This window comes from Ammodytes marinus, assembly GCF_949987685.1.
Source record: "Ammodytes marinus genome assembly, chromosome: 5".
NCBI classification, from domain to species: Eukaryota; Metazoa; Chordata; class Actinopteri; order Uranoscopiformes; family Ammodytidae; genus Ammodytes; species Ammodytes marinus.
In genome coordinates this window covers 9,933,368-9,954,131 of record NC_137234.1, presented here as the reverse complement: position 1 = coordinate 9,954,131, position 20,764 = coordinate 9,933,368, and the positions used below count along the sequence as shown (strand labels likewise).

The 20,764-nt window shown below is 42.8% G+C and overlaps 1 protein-coding gene across 1 annotated transcript in view; it reads left to right on the top strand.

Annotated features, from left to right (window-relative positions):
- The window catches only part of LOC307250227 (DENN domain-containing protein 2A), a 34,141-nt gene that overhangs the window by 1,647 nt on the left and 11,730 nt on the right, over positions 1 to 20,764 (top strand). Inside the window, exons 2-4 of the mRNA XM_080027250.1 lie at positions 14,169 to 14,255; positions 16,485 to 17,504; positions 19,434 to 19,561. Of these exons, the coding sequence (XP_079883376.1) occupies positions 14,170 to 14,255; positions 16,485 to 17,504; positions 19,434 to 19,561 (1,234 nt within the window). The 5' untranslated portion in view covers position 14,169. The remainder of the gene's footprint in view (positions 1 to 14,168; positions 14,256 to 16,484; positions 17,505 to 19,433; positions 19,562 to 20,764) is intronic.

Genomic DNA, 20,764 nt, shown 5'->3' with positions numbered 1-20,764 from the left:
ACAATATTGGACACGTTGTTTCACTGTATGGTGTTGCATGACAGCCATGACAGCTTATTTATAAAAGACGCCGGGGAAGTTAATGTAAAGGCCTGACTGGTAGCTAATGTGAGGTTTTCCAGCTGAGACACACATACGTGTTGCAAGCACAACTGTACTTAAGGCAAATAACCTTTAATAAACAATATAAGGAACTATATCACTTTAAAGTGCCTCTAGTGGTCAAAAACTCCATAGGACATCTTTAAGTTGCGACTCAACTATATCACCATGTGACATAGCATAAGCTGCTCTGTTGCATGTCATACCACAGTGCAACAGGAATGTCCGCTGTGTCCTGTAACCACTGACCCTTAAGAGATGGTTATCAATGAGCCAACTTAATCCATCTCAGCAGCTTCCTCAGGCCTTTTAGTGCAGCCAGCTGGGCAATCAATAAACCCCAGAGAAAGATCCACACAGATACAGAGCAGCTGAAGTGTGCTTTGATTTCTGCATAAAAAATTCTCCGCTTCTTGAATTCAGTGCTATTTTCATATTGGCATTGAATGAACAGTTTCAGCAGCTCAATAGGAGTTTTTCAGCCCACAAATCAACATGCCTCTGCTCTCCTGTTTCTGTCAGTCCTGAGGTTGTATTTACTTAAGTGGGTACGCTTGAGAGTTTATTGAATTGAGACTGGCTGGCTCTATCTGTGCTGTGAGGAGAAGGTTTATAGAGTTGGAGATAAAGAGACAGGGACTGGCTGTCTGCTCAGCATGGCTGTAATAAGTGGGCTACAATCTTGTAAGGGGCTCTGGTCCTGTGTATGTGTGTGTGTGTGTGTGTGTGTGTGTGTGTGTGTGTGTGTGTGTGTGTGTGTGTGTGTGTGTGTGTGTGTGTGTGTGTGTGTGTGTTGGGCTAGTATTATCACACACACATAGTGGTCTGTGAGGTTGGGTCAGTTGTTTACGTTCTGAGTCAGAGGCCGAGGCTAACTGTCTGCGTGACTGCTGTGCAAGACAATCAGCACTGTGGTGGAAAATGTTGAATGTTTTTGGGTCCTTGATGCTTGTCTTCTCTTGTCTCTTTTGTCTTTTCTGTAATGTTGTAAATGGAGCTGCTGCCATGCAAAACAAATTTCAGACCTGCCCTGAAAACAAATGACTCTGAATTCCTACCATGCACACCCTGACATATGATCACATGCAACACACATGCAACACATAGGGTCTTAAATCTACTTTGTGGAGGTTAACGGAATTTTTCATTAGCATCAATGCTTTGTAAGGGGGAAAAAACTAAATGTTCTGAAAACTCTAACAACAGATGTGTAGTATCGTGACAAGTTAGTCATCTCTGCTGAAGCGTAGACATTGGTCTTGATGATCGGAATAAGTCACTGGAGTCCAGGAAAACAGCGCTTAGCTTTACACTGACACTATGAGCTCAACTCACGAGAAAGTTAACTTGTAGATGCCTGTTTCACATAGAGACATGATTTACATTTTTTTTTGAACATGTAGGTGTCTATGTGTTTTTGTTTATTGGAACATTAATGGGTGTGTGTGTATTTAGCCTATGTGTGTCCATGTAGAAGTATGCATACAAATGACTTCTGTCATGTGAAAAGATAAAAACCACAGTTATATTGTTCTCAGTGGATTGATCAAGAGTTGTTTTTTCATGCACGGTGTCTGTGCGTGTGTGTGTGCGCGTGTGTGTGTGTGTGCGTGTGTGTGTGCGTGTGTGTGTGTGTGTGTGTGTGTGTGTGTGCGCGCGTGCGTGCGTGCGTGTGTGTGTGTGTGTTGGTGGATGCAGCCAGTGGCATCTGTCCTGTCTATTGTTTTCTGCTCAGAAAAGTGACAGCAGGGCTTTAGGAGGTTACAGCCCGCCCACCCCTCCTCCTACAGGAACTGGCTTTTGACAGGCACTCTGCAGGGCGGCCTGCGACTTAAAGACCCCACCGGGCCAATCTCCTGCCATCCCCGAGCTGCTGCTGTTGCCACGGTGATGCGCTCAGAAAGAATGTATCCTGTGGTGATGGTGAAAGAATTCTTGTTGTTTAGAAGATGTGGTAGGGGGGGGGGGGTATTGTCTATGATGTTGGTAGATGGCCATGGGGTTAGTCATGATCAAAAACAACCCTAACCCCCTCCTGACATACATACGTATACACACACCGATGCATGGATAATGCATACAATCTTAGAGTCTCCCGTAACCCTGTCATTATTAGAGTCAAATCAACACATACATATGTGCATGCATGGATAATGCAGACCATCACACTGAATACTGGAGGCATTTATCCAGTTGGCAGATGGCCATGTTTTTTTCTATAGATGCAGCCCTAACCCTGACACACAAAAATGCACCCACTCTATCCCACATTGCCTATCACTTGCAAGCAGTTGCTCTCTTAAGTGTCTATTTAACTTGTACTAGAAAGGATTGGGACCGTGGCTTGAGAGAAAATGACTGCTGCAACTATTTAGGACTTTTATCAGGAAATGACAGGCCGATTCCCTGTCCTGCTGAGTTACACAGAATGCATCAAATCATCTCTGTTAGAGGTCAGTGTTGACGGAGGCAGCTACAGCTCGATGGCAGGCTGTTTGGATGTGAGCTGGAGGGATCATGCTGATCATCCAAACGCCCTGTGTGTTCAGCTTGTGCCTACTGGTGTGTGGAGGTGGCATAGACCGGAACACACTAAAAAACATGCAGGCAGACTCAAACACAGACATAGAAATACAGAACAGAACATGCACAGACACATGGATGCAAACACATGCCCAGGCACACTTGAGCATCCACTGACATACCATATTACTTGCACATGGATATGAATTTACCATTTGTTTAACATCCCCTGTTTGGAAAAAGACCTTGCATGAGAGGTATGGCTGCTGTCTAGAAAGGAATGTGTCCATCTGGGTTCAAAGGGTAATTCTAATGTGGCTTTGCAGTTTGTTGATTTAGGCCTGGGTTGCCATGTTATATCAAGCATTCCAAGCGAAATGGGAAAAGGTTACCGCGTGCTTTGTAAGTTTGGTTATGTGCAGCGTGTGTGTAATATTAGAGATGGAAAAACTGTGAAAGCAATGCCTTTCAAATAATTTAAGGAGTTCCAGTCTACTTCTCTTCCTCTTCATTTTTTTCCTTTTCTCTTCTCCTAGAATGAGAAGAATGTTGTTTACCTGTCAATTTAGGGATTCAGTCTATTTAATGACAATTAAAACAATGTCAGGAGGTTCATCCAAGCGGATCAACTTAATGAGTACTGTAAATATTCCAGACACACTGCAGACACAGATGAGCGTTGATCATACCAAATCATGTCTAAACACTGGCTTGTAAAATTCTAGAGCTGAGAGAGTAGTAGTTATCTCTTTGTCTGTCTCCAGTGTAATGATGGCTACAATAATCTCATCCTTTATCATACTGCTATATAGTGTCAAGTTGTATCTGACGAGCCTGGTGTCAATCTGCGTTTATCCTAGTCCTGTAAGTAAGTAAGTAAGCTTTATTTATAGAGCGCCCTTCACAGACCAGGGTCACAAGGCGCTTCACAATGCGCTTTTACATATCTTAACACATTTTTATACACACACTCAAACACCGATGGCAGTAGCTGCCAACCAAGGTGCTTTCTGAACCATCGGGAGCAATTTGGGGTTCAGTGTCTTGCCCAGGGACACTTCAACATGTGGCGGGTAGGCGGGGAATCGAACCTCCGACCCTGCACTCCAGAGGCGATCTCCCTACCCACTTCACCACTGCCGCCTGTATAGATGTTTAGTTTGGATAGGGATAGGCTCAGTTACATTCCAAAACGATCAATTTCTGTATACATATTTGTCTATTCTTGTTATATTCCTTGATATAATGCTAGACCTATAAATCTATTAGTTTATAAACGGCATGTTGTTTCCTCTTTGCAGTTTTAGAAACGCTAGGATTAGCGTTCGTATAAACACACTATATTACGCTTTATTACCTTGTTACTGTTTATTAGCTTAAATTTCAAGAACTCTTAGTTGTTGCTCATAATGCGTAATAATTCACAAATGTACAACAGCAGCAAACATAAAATGGAGATACACAAGAGATGCATGTTACAGCTGCATTGGTAACGGCTCACTCATTGATATTGAAGCATGTTGAATTTATTCCGATTGAGTCTTTGCTAACTGCCTTAAACTACAACGCATATTTGCCATGTGTCGAGTACAATTTGTCTCAAGGTTTCTAGGGAGATAGCAATGGAAACACACACACCTTTAGATCAGTTTTGATTGGCTTGCTCCAGCAGTGCTAAACAGCCCTCTACATTTCACTCAGTTGTTTTGTCCACTGGCGGTCTTGGCCCAGGGGCTCACAGTTGTCGGTCACAGGGTGTGTGGAGGTCAAAAACGTCGGCTCAGAATCTGACTCTGGAGTTTACACTGCGGAAGAGCACTTTCCCAAGCTCTCGCCTTGCTCGGCTCCCCCGGGGATCGGCCGCTGAATTATAAAAAAAAATTTTTTTTTTTGTGTGAGCATGCAGAGGAGCAGGGGAGCAGGGGTGGGACGGGGGAAGAAGCTCTGGTGGGAATTCTCAAGCGGAACCTTTTAACATGTAAAAAAAAAACAGGAAGGAGAAGAAGAGGAGGAGAGGATTCTGGCATTGGTGCTGCTCACTCAGCTCAGAGACTGTGGCTTGCAGGAGAAATTTGATCTGGGGCCCAGAGAGTAATGTTAGTGTGCCGAAGAAGCCAGGTTATTGTTGAAAGGATCTGTAGGTCCACTCTCTGCTTTACGTTCACTGTGGCACAGCCTGTTCTAGAGAAGAAAGGTTTGACCATTATGCTTAAAAATCCTACATTGTGTGTCTGCACAATGTAATATCAGATAGCTGTTAATAATGCTCACTATAGGGAGTCTTTTTCCCCCCTGAATGATGGTGTATTCACTGACACTTCCTCACGTGTCTGTAAAATCCAGGGCTTCTGGGTAGTATTAACAGCAGAGACAGGTATCACTGTCTAAGGTGTAAGACATGCCGTGTCTGTCTCCTGTGTTGAAGGCAACGGTGACACAGAGTTCAGCTGTGGTTGCAAACGACAGAGTCTATCACCTGGCATATTACCTGTGGCTGTTTATAAATGATCTCATCCACTGTCATAAATCTCTGCCTGTAAAACAGTAAGGCTCATTGCCAGGAAGAGTGCCCTGGAGTGTTTAGTTTTTCTCTTGTCTTACTCCATCCATGTTCATTGTACTTGCTGCAACTACAGTGCTTCTACCACAGGTGCATGAATCTATACCCATGAATCTATACCCATGGGTCTATACCCATGGTAATGGCTCTGTGAGGCGGTGCTTAGGTCAGAGGATCCCCATTAGTCATTAGAATATATCCTCAATGGAAGTTAAATATCTGTATGTGATGGATAGACTGAGCTTCAGACTGACATTGATATCTTAGAGCCTTGCCACTCACGTGGCTTTAACATTTTAGATTGAAACAGTGGAATATGTCCGTGCAAAAGTAGCAAAGTATTTAAAAATAAGCAAAACTACTTTTGTGTCAAGTAAAGAAGGCTAGGTTAAATTAAAAAATAAGGTTTCCTCTATCGTATTTTATTCAGATTTCAGTATGCTTAAAAATGATCTAGTTCATACATGTCAGCCAGCCACATCTTGAAGCATTGGTGTTTATACTTGTTCTGAATGGTTACACTTGGTGGCAGGGTATAAAGCCTAACGTCATACAGAAAAGTCAGTACCTACCTTCCCTGCATTCATGGTGTTGGACTCGCAACAAGTGAAAATTGTCAGCTTAAAGTTAGCTTGACTGTCATATTGTTTGTTACAAATAATGTTTCCCAAGAGTATAACATTGAACATTTGGTTTACACCATCCACCAAGCACTAAGGCTTACGAGGTTGGCTGATGCCGGAGTAGTGTTTTTGCTCCACATGTACCAAATGTAATTTTTTTGGATTTCACCAAGCCAAAGGCATTGTTGGATGTGATTGAGTGAGAGTGAGAGCTGTTTTAAAAGCAAACCCCTGGGACGAGTTGGCATTGGCACTGGTCTGTGGAGCCAGCGGGGTAATTGGTAGCAGACTGGGGATGAGTCAGGAGCTGATGGTAACTTTCTGTCTGTGGGGAGGAGGGGCTGACATGTCTGATGACGAAGGGAGTTGAAGGACAGATGCTCCGATGCCGCAACAAGGCGTAACATGACACCCTCGCCCAGATGGGGGGATAGGGAGAGATTTGTTTGCTCTGCCTCCAAGACAGAATCATCCTTCTCCTCCACCTCTTCTTCGCCTCTCATTGGGATGTCCTGCCTTTCTCTGGTAGAAAGGCTTCACTAAACAAGTTGAGTTTGAATTCATTGGCGATAGGTAAAAGCCATTGTTGAGATGAAAGAATGTATTTAAAATCCTATTTTCCTTCCGGTCAGCTGTGTCTCTGCACTAAAAGGTGGAGTCAGTGATTCTTGAGGATGCTTGTTGTCTATTTTTTAGTTTTTTGTCAAAATCAGAGAATATCTCCTCATGATCCGCAACCTGTACGCACTGTATGAGTTGAACATAAACAAAAAAGTGTTAATACACAGCCTAGGTTAAACATGCTTGCACAGTGTTTACATACCCATCTACTGAGCCTAAGCTGTGCATTAACAACAATTTATTTTCAGCATACGGACAGATAGCGGATCACGAGGAAATATTCAGTGATTTTGACAAAAAGTGATTTTGACAACAACTTTTCTCCAGAATCACTGACTCCACCTCTAAATGCTTCCCCAAAATCTTTTTCAATTATCTACTTAATTTCACTTTCATCAGGCCCACAGTGTCTAACACTCCCCCTCTTAACTTCTATTTCCAGAAGAGCTTATCACTTTATAGGCTTGAGGGCATCATTAGCCATTGCACTACCATTTGCAGTCAGTGGAATGTGCAATGGAAGCCACAAACTGCAAAAGGAAAAAGGAGACCTTCCCAATTAAAAGCCTGTGGTTAAACGGTTACGGGATGGCCATTTGTAAACTCTGACAGGTGGAGAGAGTGAGAAGAGCTTAGAGGAGTATTTTGCTGAGTTTGTATGGAGTTTTCCTTCCGTTTGCTGCCATTTTGACCTTGTTGTAGTTAGAGCTGTCTCATTTATCAACACTGAACTTAAGTTTGTACTGTAAGGGGGGAATTCCGAAGCAAGAAAACTTCCTGCGCAAAAGCCTGACGACTTGGGGCGCTCCGTGGTTAAGTGATTAGAGCGCATACGATAGAGGCCCAGTCCTCGCCTCAGCAGACCCGGGTTCGACTCCAGCCCGGGTCGTTCTCTGCATGTCATCCCCCTCTCGAACCCCATTTAATCTCTGTCTCTCCAATCTATCTAATAAAGCATGGAAGGGCCAAAAAATGATCTCTTAAAAAAAAGACGGAGAGGTGTAAAATCTTACACCCACTTCCTGCAAGGCACATCACACTTCCTGTCTGTCTGTGTGCACAAACACAAACAAGAAAATGACTATTCATTTTGTGCAGAAGAGCATTCTGTCCCTTGGTTGTTCCTGTGCACCATAATTACATCCATAGTGGCTTCCTCTGTGGCCCCCAATTATAATTTAGGTTTGTTTATACATTTTCGGAGGTAATATTTTGGCTCATTCCTGCAGCTCTCAGTGGGATAGACTGTAGACACCCATCAGGCTTCTCAGATATAAACAACAACCACAATAACAAGAAACGCTATATGTGTTGCGTTAGGAATATACAACAATGGATACTTGTTTTATATTTAGAGTGGATTGATAAGCAAAAACACATGGGGGGAGAAATTAATTGTTTGTGGTATCCCCCGACAGTTCCTGTCTGGTTCTGTGGCTAACCCAGTTTCAATGCTGTCTCACGTCCATCCTCTCCTAACAATGGAGGGAGCAGGGGGAGAAGTGGAGGGGCAAGAGGACAAGGCACAGCAGGGGCAGGGAGCCTACCAATGGTTTGGGACAGGACTCTGGGCAGCAGGATAGTTTCTACATGCACTATATGGGTGTGAGTGTGCATGGTTCTTGGCCCCCAAAGGCCAGATGCTGATATGCATCTTTACCACTGTACAACCCAGGTCCCTGTGGTCTGTAGTAAGATATGGAATGCAAAGATAAAGACAGCCAGCTGATGCGTAAATGTCTGATGAAATGAGAGAACAGACAGACACAAAGAGGTAAACATGTCATTAAGGTTTTAAATCAAAGGTTTAATCACAATACAATATTATATCAATTCATGGGGCAACCAAATGAGATTTGCCGATATCACAAAGTCTTCTGCGATACGACTTCGATTCAGTTCAATTCAGGTTCCATTCTTTTTAATACAAAGAATACAAATAGACCTCATGTTCACCTTAAAGTTCCACATTGCATTTAAGTACAAATGTTTTTTTATGGGTGAACATAAAGAGCATGTGATGTTCTTTCAATTATGAACATAAACCAGTCCAAGATAGGTTCTGTGTGCTTAGTTAATTCCTCAAAACAAACATCTCTTTTATGAAAAGAAAACAAATGTAACCTACTACACAGACGTGCAGGGAGATAGTCAAAATTAAAGTGAATATTAAAGATGGCGATACACCCCTACATATCATCCAGTGGCTAAAAAAGATCAATTCAGAGAGTGTAACTCGCTTTCTGCCCGTCAATCGCATGCTCTGACAGATACTGTACATGCGCAAATACAGGCACATATAGTCATAGAGTTTGCCTGTTTGGCTCATGTCCAAGACCTTGCTATGAAATCAGCTTGGGAAAGCAACAGGGGCCCTGAACAGGACGCAGAGACAGAAACGGAGAGAGTGAATGAGAGAGAGAGGGGAGACTGCTGAGCCCAGATAAAATTCCATTGTTTATTTGCCCGAACCTTCTCCTTCCCCCTCTCCATACATCCCTTCCTTCCCCATCAACCCTTTCCTTCTATGCTACTTCAGGAACCTGGCAAAAAAAACCTGTCAAGGCCTTCCTCATGGCAGCATGTCAGTAATTGTCAAATCCCTGTATCACTCAAGCCAAACACTTCACGGCAGATCTGGCAACCCCTGCAGTGCGTGATACAAATTGGCTGTACATGAATAATATGTGCTCCCAGATCTGCAGGAGGCAAAAGGTGGTACATTTCAGTATGAGAGAGAACACTTCAGAATTTAAAACCAGTGAGTCCCCCAATGTCCTTCCCCCCTATTTTTTTTTCTACCTCCTCCATCATACTCGAGTGGGAATGAAAGAGACAGAATGAATAGGAGAAATTAAAGAGTGAAGGACGTGGAGAGAAAAAGCAGTCAAGTTTGCCATTCCAGAATGAGCTAGCTAAATGTGCAGTGGTGCATTCAATTGATTGCAGGCAAAGGCTTTGGCACATGCTGTATAGTGAGCCACATTTTTAGGGGTGTAGGGTCCTCCACTCAGCGTGGGTGAAGAAAGAAAAAAGATTTTTCTTCGCTGTATATATATATAATTCCCATGTTAAGTTAATGTTCTATCCTTGTCCCAGTTGTCAGTAAAACCTCACTCATAAGATAAGACAAATGGTTACGTCTTTCTGGTCTTTCTGTGTTTTTATGTGACTGCATGTCCTGATAACTGTGAAATGCAGCGTGGGCTGTGAGCGACTTTGCCCTTTTTAGGTATTTGAAAATGACAGAGAAGAAAAAGAAAGCAGTTTTGGGGAAGAACAAGCCATGGATGATGATGTCATGGTGTGAGCTGAATGTGCGGGGCTGGACAGAGCGATGGAGGAACAGAGTGATAGAGGGGAGGATGAACTCTTTATGAGAAGCAGCTGTTGGGGAGAGGCAGGCCTCCAGAGCACCGAAGCAGCAGCAGCCAGCCAACAGTTCGTTGACAACAACTCAGAGGCCTGATAAAGTTAGCTATGAAACACTGACAGCACCACCCATGTGCAGTGTGATAAAGCTAATTCAACTCAAACTGCAAAACACTGCCTGATTGTCACCAACAGTTAACATTTTGAGATGAGTTTAAGAAGCACAAATAGCTCAATAACAAAGATACAAACCAAAAATGCCTTCTCTCTCACTGTCTGAGATTATATTGTCTACACTTCCATTGCATTGCACTGTGAAGAGTATTAGATAGACATTTAACATTTTATCTTTCATCCCTGACAATATAACTAGTGCAGATAACAGAGCTTGTTTAGGGCAAATCATAACTGACAAAAGCATGAAGAACAGCTCATTGTGGGACGTTTTGTGTGTGTGTGATCACATTGCCTCTGAATGAGTCCAGGCTGATTCTTTGTCCTATTTTGAGATAAACCAGTGAATCCTAGTCATTTGTGAAAGGTTTGTGTGTGTGTTTGTACTGCTGAGTAATCTGTGTGCTGGCTTATACACCATGCACACTTGTGCCAAGTCTTTGTGAATGAGGAACTGATTTACAACTCTGTGAATAGACCAAGGCAAAATACCATTTAGTTGTGTTTAGTTGGTCATAGAGCACGTCATTAGTTCTTTATGAGCATGACCCGGCTCTGACGCCCTGACAAAGTAGCTATTCCACTTTACTGTCATATTTTAGAATTGGTGGTGTTAGTCAGCAATTGAGATCCAACACCATTCGTCAGCTATTAAGAATAGACAAACAACAACATCCCTCTCTCTCAGTGGTATGTGTGAGTGCATGTTCCAGAATCCAGATACCCAGTGTCCATCCGCTGATAGTTATCTCCTGCAGGGTTCATTATGCAACTGATGCTTGGCTCTGATGCCCTGCCTCTGACCCTGACTGCTGCTATCTATATATCTAGTGAATGCTTTAAGGCATTTAGGATCCAATGCTGTTCACTGAGCACTAATACTTTAAAAAAAAATCTGTGGCCAGGAAGAGGTTATCCTTTATTAAATACATTTGTGTAATAGTTCTAGGGATAGAAAGGTAAAGCAATCCTAAACTAAGAATGTTTTAACAGGACTTCTCATAATAAAAGCTGCACTATGTAACTATGTAACAAGAATTTGTGGTATCTTTATTATGTCTAGATAATAAGCCATATAGTTATCCGAAGCATGGTTTTGGTTTTATTTTTGTCGCTAGTAGTAATACATTTCCAATTTCACGTAACTTCCTGTGCCTGCGTCTGGAGCGAATGTAGGGGGCAGCCAGATGCGACTAAAAGTAGTATTTAGAGAAGAAGTCTAGACTAGTTACAGTCAAATTGAAGTGGGATGACTGTTAAAATAATGTTTAAATATAAAAATCTTCTATATTGAAAATATTACAAAGTGCATCTTTCAATTATGTTAATATCTGTTTAACTATCAAACAAAAATCCAAGAAATGTTGTGAGTTATTTCTATTTCCAACACACTTTCCACTGCTATCTTCTCCACTTAGCACTCATCCACCCAGCAGCCCCTGAACAATGCCACTTCCACTTCCTCTGGTGCAGTGTCCATGGCCTGTCACACCTCACATGGCTAAAGGCTGGAGGGGGCAGGGCAGGTAGAGGTCTTTGGGGTCGCTGTTTCCCGTGATGTTTTTATTGGCCTCAGCAGATGGCTTCCCTCAGCCTCTGCATTGTCATGGTGGCCATCTTGCTCTGAGGGTCAGGGTTAACAATAGTTGCCCATAGCTGTAGCAGACAATAGACCTTCGCTGCTCCTGAAAAGAGTTTCCTCAGTAACCGAACGCTGTAAAACTAGCAATGCTGTCAAAAGTGACTGCTTTTTACGAGATGCAAAGAAACTACTGATTATCAGTTCCAGGCGAGTGCTGGGAAGCACAGTCTTCTATGTGTATGAGTCAAGTTTGAGATATGTTCAAGCCCATGTCAGTCAGAATTGTGTGAAAATACCCAATTACCTTTTAAGGCACTAGAATCTCCACTGAGCAGCACTTTCTGTTTTGGCCTTGGGGCTCCAAACAATGAAGGGGGGGGGGGGACAGCCTAAAAGCCTGCTCTGTTTTGATAGTGCAACAGTATACTTGTATTATTCTTTGCAATATCCACTTTCCTATTTAGTTTAGACAAACCCTGTCTCTCCCCTCTCCCTCCCTCCTTTCATATCAACCATCATCCCTCCCCCACTGAGATATGCAACCAGAAAGAAATTAAACTGTAAGAGTCTATACAGGCTCTATATACATTCTTTATAGTCCCCCCTTGCCAACCCCCCTCTACGTGCAGATTTCTGTTCTTCATTTCTGTGTTGGGTTTTAGTAAGAAGAAAAGAATCAGGAGGGGGAGGAAGGAAAAAAAAATTGGTTGATGTTTCCCCTCAAACATGTGACCTCTGCTCAGCTCGCAGCTGAAAATAATTTGGGCCCGCAGGCCGGTGGATGGCTGACGTATACCCTCCTCCTCCTCCTCCTCCTCCTCACTATGGGGGGCTAGGCCTTGGGCTGATGGAAGGGGGGGGGGGGGTGTAAGTTGAGCTATGAACAAACTGAAATCTTAAAGATGAGATATTTTACTTTACACAAGTCTACTCCTTGTGAGATGAAACTGCAAGGTTTCCATACTGTCCATTTGTAAAGAGAAAAAAAGTACAGGCCGAGAATGGTTCCAAAACACACCCAGAGGGCCAATTATGTTGTTAGCTCGAGGAAGAGTTCAGCTATTTGGCTGCGATTGTTTACGTAATCTACCCTCTAAATTGTGGCTTTTTTCTCTTTCTCGCTTCACTGCCAGTCGGGACAACAATTTGTGGAATTCCGCTGAATTAGGCTCACATTCCCTACATAGTCGGGGTGCAAGAAGGAGAAGTGTCAGGGTTAGCTAATGCAGGTTTATTGGGAGAGGACTGTAGGGGGGGTTTGGGCCAGGCCGTGCTCAGGAAATGTTTAACGGCCTACGGATACCCTAAAGTATCCCGGCACATCTGGTTGAAGTCACACATGCACACACAAACACACACACACACACACACACACACACACACACACACACACACACACACACACACACACACACACACACACACACACACACACACACACACACATGAGTTGGTCTGGAGTCTGGCCCGTTTGGCAGGATGTGTAGATTTCTGTAGGTGTGTTTGTATATGAGGTTTTGTGTGTGAGTATGCAGCTGGATGGCAAAGCATGTATTAGTGTCTCTGAGAATTTACTTCAGAACAAATGTGTGAATACCTGCCAACAGTAGTATGCCCTGACTTTTCCTCCTCTCTCATGTTAACCACATCTTTGCCATGAGAGACAGTTAGGTTTCTTCTGCCCCTGTCAGCACTTTCTAGGCCAAGTCATATGCACTAGCGGTTCTAATTCGATGTTACATATGGATGGTCTTTCTAAATTCCAGAGTGGGTCTGGTTTCATTATGGAACAAGTACGGTAATCATTTCAAACTGGCCGAGCGTGTCCCCTCACGCTGGCCTTGGCACTTCTTGTCCATAATAAAGAACAGAATGAAATGTGTAGCGCTGGAAGACACTCAACACATTAAGGAAGTTATTTTCTGGAATGAAAGCATAGTCAGCGGTGAAAACCTGAAGTGTAAGAAAGTAAAACTTGTGTGCTGTACTTGCCTTGAGAACGCTCCAGAAATCTGTTCTGGCAAGTGCAACAAGGAAGAGAGACTGAGTGATAAGTTAACGTGAAAAAGTTGAGCTGAGTTCCCTTCTTTTGCTTCCAGCTGACACTGATGTTTCCTGGTGGAGCTCAATTATATTACAATGTGGCATTTTAAGTGTGTTACATAGGTTTTCCATAATGCACCTGATGTGTGTTTGCTTAAGCCTAGTTTTAATCTGTATCCTCCAATTACTTATCGAGCAGCAGGCATTGTCAGTGTTGGGGGTATATGCCATGCAACCTGTGAGGTCCTTTCCACAGCAGATAGTTCAGAGAAGAGTTTCACTAGCCCCAGAAAAGGGATTCCAAGGAAATCAGCTTTCCTTTTGACCTAACACTCATTTGTCCGGCTGTATGTCTGCTTATTTTTGTTTATCAGCACACAAGCTGGAATATTTTCAACTGTCTAAATTCATGCTCAGTTTGCTTTGCAACTTCATGACTTATGAGCTAAATAAAGGTCTGCTTTGAATTCTGTGTTTCATCAAACTTTTACACAACACACTTACCCCGTTATAGAAATGTAAATATATTCCACTAACTGATTGTGTTTGTCTTTGTGTGACTGTGCAGGATGCCAGCTGCTAGCACCATGACCGGTGGAAGGGCCCTGCTGCTCTGTACAAACACTGACAACTGTATCTACCAATCAGTCAACGGGTAGGTGCATCAGAAGCCAATTAAATATTTATTCAATGATATTAATTAATGGAATAATTTATTCCGGATTCACTGTCTAGTAGTAATAATTGGAATCTCCAGAAGTATGTGATGCAGTAAATAGCCTACTATAGCAATGTTTATTTTTTTAAATGTTATTGTGACAGTCTTTTTGAGCAAGGCAACCATTTAGTTGGTTTTCTGTCATTGTCATATTAACTGATTCCTCTATAGTTCTAAGAACTATAATAGTGCACGGTTCCTGTGTTGTGTGTGCAGTAAAACGTGAGGTTCTTTAAACTCAATTCCTAGAACTATGAGATGGTTCCTGCGGTCCACAAACATCTATACTGCCAAACAATAAGGTGAAACAATAGCTTTACTCTACTTGATCTGATTAACTTTCAATGAGTACAGTGGGTAAACTTACCCTGAAGCACTAGTAGATTGCAGCAGTCCTCTTAAGCTCTGTACTTCCTTTAAGCAAGCTGAAGACAGCCATTTCCATGGGGGTCAGCTGAATAACAATAGCAGTGCTAAGGAGCAGTGCAGGGCAGAGTTTGCCATCTGGCATCTGGATACTGTTACTGTCCCCATGCTGCCACTGTCTAATGCCTCCATGACCACTCTCTATGGACCCTTCTGTCATCCTTGCAATATTCATTAGTGTTATTTAGGTTACAATGAAGGGGATTTTGGTTTGCACCGACCAGAGGGATTGTCTAATGGAAAATAGAAATGTCTGTTGCCATGCAACTGTAGTTTCCATTGCTCAAAAGCTCAATACATTTCTCTCTGGGAATTATCAGAAGTTGATATGTAGGGAAATCATCACAATAACTTAGTTTTGTCTCTCCTTTATTTCTCCTTGGCCATTTCAAACCCTTTTTCTTATCCACTGATCCTGTGTTAGCTCAACTGGCCAGAGAAGCTTTTGTGCCCTTGTACCCCGTTCCCTTCCACCTACCCTCAATGACCCTCATCTCCATGGTCCACCCATCCTTGGCTGCGGCTGATAGACATGCTTTTCTATACTGCAAGTGTTTTTTTAGATGGGGTGAACTACATTATAGATTTCTTCCTCCACTTTTTCTGTAACTTCTTCACTAGACCCCCCCTGCCTGCTCCCGTTCCGCTTCACTTGGCTTTCTATTTGACCTAATTTTTCCCCTCTATTGCTTCATGCTTAATAAAAAAAACTGCAATTTCAACCAAAGGACAAGGCACGAGAAAAAGGGGGGGAAGGGAGAGGGATGGAGAGAGGGGCCAAACTAATAAGCCAGGGCAATTTAAAAGAGTTATATGGTTTCCTCCTTGGTCATAGTTACAACATTGAGTATTTTTTTCTTTTCTTTAAAGGGTCTCTGAGGAAACTTGAATCACTAATTTCCCCCAGAGATTTCCTCTGGATTGCATGACTGTTGGTTTTCACATCCAGCAATGTCATCAGAAGTCACCCAGCAAGGCCATGTTTCCTCTGTTTGTTGGAAATTCAATCATTTGATGAATGGTCTTTGGGCTGGAGCGGAGGGTTTGAGGCTCGGGAGTAGAAAAGAAAAAAGATAGACGTCTGCACTCCGGCCTCTCCCCTCCTCTGTGTATACATTCATTCCTTTTCCAGAAATAGCTATGTGTGTAGCTCGTAAACTTTGACCCCCAAACCCAGAGTTCAAACAGTCATGACCCAGTAATCTTCCAGGAATGACTCACAGCTAGAACAGGGGCACCAAACAGACGTCTGAGTTCTTTTAACAAGAGTTGTTGTTTACCCCATAAAACAAAGATCTATTCTGACTTTATTGTAAGCACTCAAATTATGTGGCCAACTTTGAGAGCTATGGGTACAACAGCACTTTACTTTGTACACTGGAGGCAGCAACGCACATATCTATGAAAATAACTGACCTTGATTTAATTAGCCTTAACAACAATATAATGTACTTTGTTAATTTATTATATCAATCCTTTTTGTTTTATCTAAAGTCACGCTATTCATTTTGATTGAAGTGGCTTCCTGAAAGTCCATGTGGGCCGGACCCCTTTGGGTGTATGACGCTTAATATTAATAAATACAATGAAAATATAAATTATTTTAAACATATTTATTTAGAAACTTCTATGTTGGATTATTCTGCTTGTTTGTGGTTTGTTTGCAACCCTTTTAGGGCTTTTAACAAGTATTTTAAATGGGTTATGTTAATTGTTCCTGTGTGTGTGACTTTGTTCTAGGCTCCAGTGCTGTGGCTTGAAAGTCGGGGAGGCTCCGCCGTCTGCGGTGCCCCAGCGCCAAGAGGTGTGCGGGTCACCAGGGAGGGACAACGCCAAAGCTCCCCTCTCCCGCTCACTCAGCCACGGTGCGGCTCCTCCTGACACCATGCTAGCTCACAGGAGAGCCACCACCAACACAGACCCCAGGACGCCCAACATGGAGAACGGTCTGTGTGGAAAGCTCAACCACAACAAGAGCCCAGTGGCGGTCAAGAGCGCCAGCATCCGTGATAAGATCTCCCAATGGGAGGGCAAGAAGGAGCCTGGCACACTGACTCCTACAGGGACATGTCCACTGAGCACCACGCTGAAGGAGGTTGAGACGGTGAGGAAAAAGGAATCCAAAGCCTCAGAGGTGCAACGGACAGATAGCAAGAGGTTTGTCAGCGCAGACAGACAAGACTCAGGGAAGGAGAATGTTGGAAAGCTGGTGGATTCCCGGCCTAAATCTCCAGAAGGCCCAACAAACAAGGACAGGGAATTGATATCAGAGAGGGGACTTCGGCCTTCTAAGCCAACAGAACAACCCCAAGACAAGAAAACTGTTTTAACTCATGTTAAGAAACTGGAGAAGGCAACAAAGGATGTTCCTGACAGACCTTCACTGGCATTTCCAGGGAATTACTTCTGCCCTCCTTCAAAGGAGGAGCTGGAGGAAACGGAGAGGAGGGCCAACGAGCCCATCTTTGGGACCTTTTTTGAGGTGGCTCGGCCTGGCGGTTCGCGGCGGAGGAGGGAGGGGGATCCAGAGAACGTGTACAATGAGCCAGGTGTTCCATCTATAAACCCACTACCTAAACCTCAGAGAACCTTCCAGCACCACACGCCCCCAACTACCCCAACTTCAGGCCTCGGCCTGGGGAAGGGAAGGAGGAACTTGCCCCCTTTGCCTTCCATTCCTCCCCCTCCTTTACCAACGTGCCCACCACCTGGAGTTTGCAGGAGACCCTGGGCTGACCGACCCCGGGACAGCAGTAACAGGTAAGAGAATAAGAAGATCGATGGAAAAATAATGATTGATGTTCAGTTGTCTGACAGACAGCCATCCTAGACTTGCACAGGAATGCTTATCTCACCATGCTAACATGCACAAAATAACAATGCTAACATGCTTACATTATTATATATTGCTAAAAAAAAAGATTAGTAAATGTCACCCATCAAGACATGTTATCTTGTCCTTCCCAATACTTAAGGTTTCGACTCATGATGAGCTGTCAAGCACTTTGCGCTGGCTATCCAGTGTGTTCCTATGGAGAGGGCAGCAGCGCCTGAGTAAGCGGCACCACTGCTCTAGGTGTGGTGCACCGCTTGAATTTCCCCTCTTGACTGCTGCGCTAAAAGTTTATATTATTTGAACTTTGACTTAGTTTGCTGCTGACCTTTCAAAGCGCAACCAATGTGATACCAGCTGTAGGCATATTTGACGTTGCCAGAGAGGAACAGACAGTTACACCAAGCAGAGTAGGGAAAGTAAGATGGAGGACAAATTAATTATTTGTGTTTCCCTAAAACCTTACACAACATCAAAAACATGTAATGATCTCTGAAGGAAAAGTAGTCCATGGCAACATGCTTACGTTATGGCTGTGCATTCTATAACCCTTCCTCCAACCACCGGCAATCAAATACGAACATCTCACAAACATGTCCCACATCTGTATTAAATCAAAACCACCGGTGACATCATCCTGTTTATAAATATCCCAAAGGATGACTTCATTGGTTGGATCTAAGGAATGTACACATCGACTCAACTCATTCTTCCCTCCAAAACTCTACTGGAAGAGGAGAACAACATGCATGAGCGGTGTGAGTCAAGAGGCCCCTTGCCTTTTTAACAAAAAAATTGCCTTGACTGTAAGAATGTTTGCTCAAGGCATTTGGCCTTTGCAAATTGAGTGTTGAACAACTCATTTGTAAAGGCAACATTTTCAGATGTAAAAACTTGCAAAGAGAATCCGGAATCTGAATAACTTATTAGGCCAAGAGCAATTAACATGCTACGGTTTTCAATAGTCCTCTTAGTTCAACTAACATTCAGTTGGTTACAATGAAAAACCAAAAAAATGTGAACTCAGTACTCAGCAGTATCGGAGTACATCCATTGTTCACTTTCTCCAGTGGTCTGAATTCTTGCTAGGAGCTTGGCTTGGATCGGTTACATTCCATACCATATGTGGAGGCCTCACTCTGAAAGTGTGCTGTGTCAAGCCCTTTGTTTTGCCTGGCAGTCTCTCTGGTGCAGTGTGGATTTTTGTGCATGAACGAAGAGTTGCCACTCTTTCAGGAACACATTACTGAATGAATCCTACTTTTGTAAAACGTACTGTGTTTGGTTTTTGTTCAACTCTGTAAGAAAGGTGTTGATTCAACTGCATGGTCATTTAGCCTTATAGCTAGATTTTATATGCATTTCCTTGTGATGGTAATGTAAGTTAATAAAGTTATAAAAAGTCAGCATTATAATCACATAACAAGAAATGGCATAAATACCAATGTGTACTATGTGGTTATGTTTTTTTTGCTGTATTATATAATGTGTCAAATTGGAGCAATCATTTTTCACTTTGATTCAAACTGAATTTGATAAGCTTGAGATAACAAGGATTCATTGGCAACTGTAATTGCATGTATGTGTATACGGACCAAACCACTTCCTGTGAGCGCTTTATTCTACCGGGCTTTAATCTTTGGCAGTGATGAAACACAGATGTTGTCATTAAGATGTGGCAACTACCAAATGAAAACATAAATGTTCTCGCTTGGCATATCAAAAGTGTTTTTTAAAAGCATCAACATGAACGCACATTCGCTCTGAGACATCAGTCGAAAATCCTTCCTTCCTCTCCTACTTTTGTATTTGGCGTGCAACTCTCCTAAATCTTTGTAATGCTCTCTGTCCACCAGGAAATCCTATGAATTTGAGGATCTGCTCCAGTCATCTACAGAAAGCTGCAGGGTGGATTGGTACGCTCAATCCAGGCTGGGCCTAACACGCACTTTATCAGAAGAGAACGTCTATGAGGACATAATAGGTAAATAACACATATCACACCTTTTACCATTTTTACTTAACCAAAGGGAATCTTTTAACCAACTTCCAGACAAAGTGCTACGTGTGTTAACTGTGACGACTTTCAATTGATTTGTATTTGCAAAATGTGGAAAACATTGTTATAAATACTGTGCTCTATAGGTTTTAGGTTGTCCCATCTTATATTCCCTTCATACACTGCATGACCCCATAGTTTTATTTCTTGTTTCAGGCATAGAGTTGGGTAACAGAGGTGAAGGGGAGTCCAAGCTGCCTTTACTTTGCTCTGTTTGTTCTGCCCCACTTTTAATTTGGAGCCATGCTGCTTCACTTTTATTAAAAGTTATACGCAGAAACCTGACCTACCTTTCTACCTTATTGTCTGCAGTGCTATGCCAACCCCACCTAGAGCCTGTTTAATTTCATAACGTACAATAGTGGCGTTGTGTGAGGTCGTACCGTAGCTGTGGTCTGCTACTGTGATCGTCAGTGCAGCGGGGGGCATGCCAATGGCTTAGAGCCATAGCACATAACTGGCAATGGTTTCAATGTGTCTTTGCTACCAGGGACTGGAGTATAATGAGGGCAGCTTACTTGAAACAGTCAAATTAAGTTTAACTGTTTTTGGTGATGCCACTACTCACTTTTGATTATATCCCTCATTCACACTCTATTTTGGATTTGTTTCCTCCTTTTGTAGCTGTATTATTTTTTTAAATGCTCAGACATTGTTGGTCCAACACTCAGCAGTGTCCCATGGGTAAAGTAACTCATCACTAGTGTGTACTTAAAAACCACCCCAGGGAGGCAGATTTTTAAAGATGACATGGACTTGATACACCAAGGTTTCTTTCTATCCCTTTTCGAACGGGTCTAGTGTGTGTTATGTTGAAATTGGCTTTAGATTTTTAGTTTTTTGTTGTTGTTATTCATATTTTTTCTTTTTCTTATTCTTTTATTTGTTATTTAAAATAGTTGGGATTTCTTCACAGTCTTATCATCAACTTCCGCACACTCACCCGCTTCTCATCAACACACTCTAAACACACAATCCACATGCCTGATAGTGTTTCCAGACCGAGAGGGAAGCTTTCACCGCTGCATGCATTCAGACGCAGGTCTTGTTGACTGATGCAAACTCACAGCTGACAGCACACACATAAACACACCATCTGTGACGTTGTCATCGGCCAACAATGTGAAA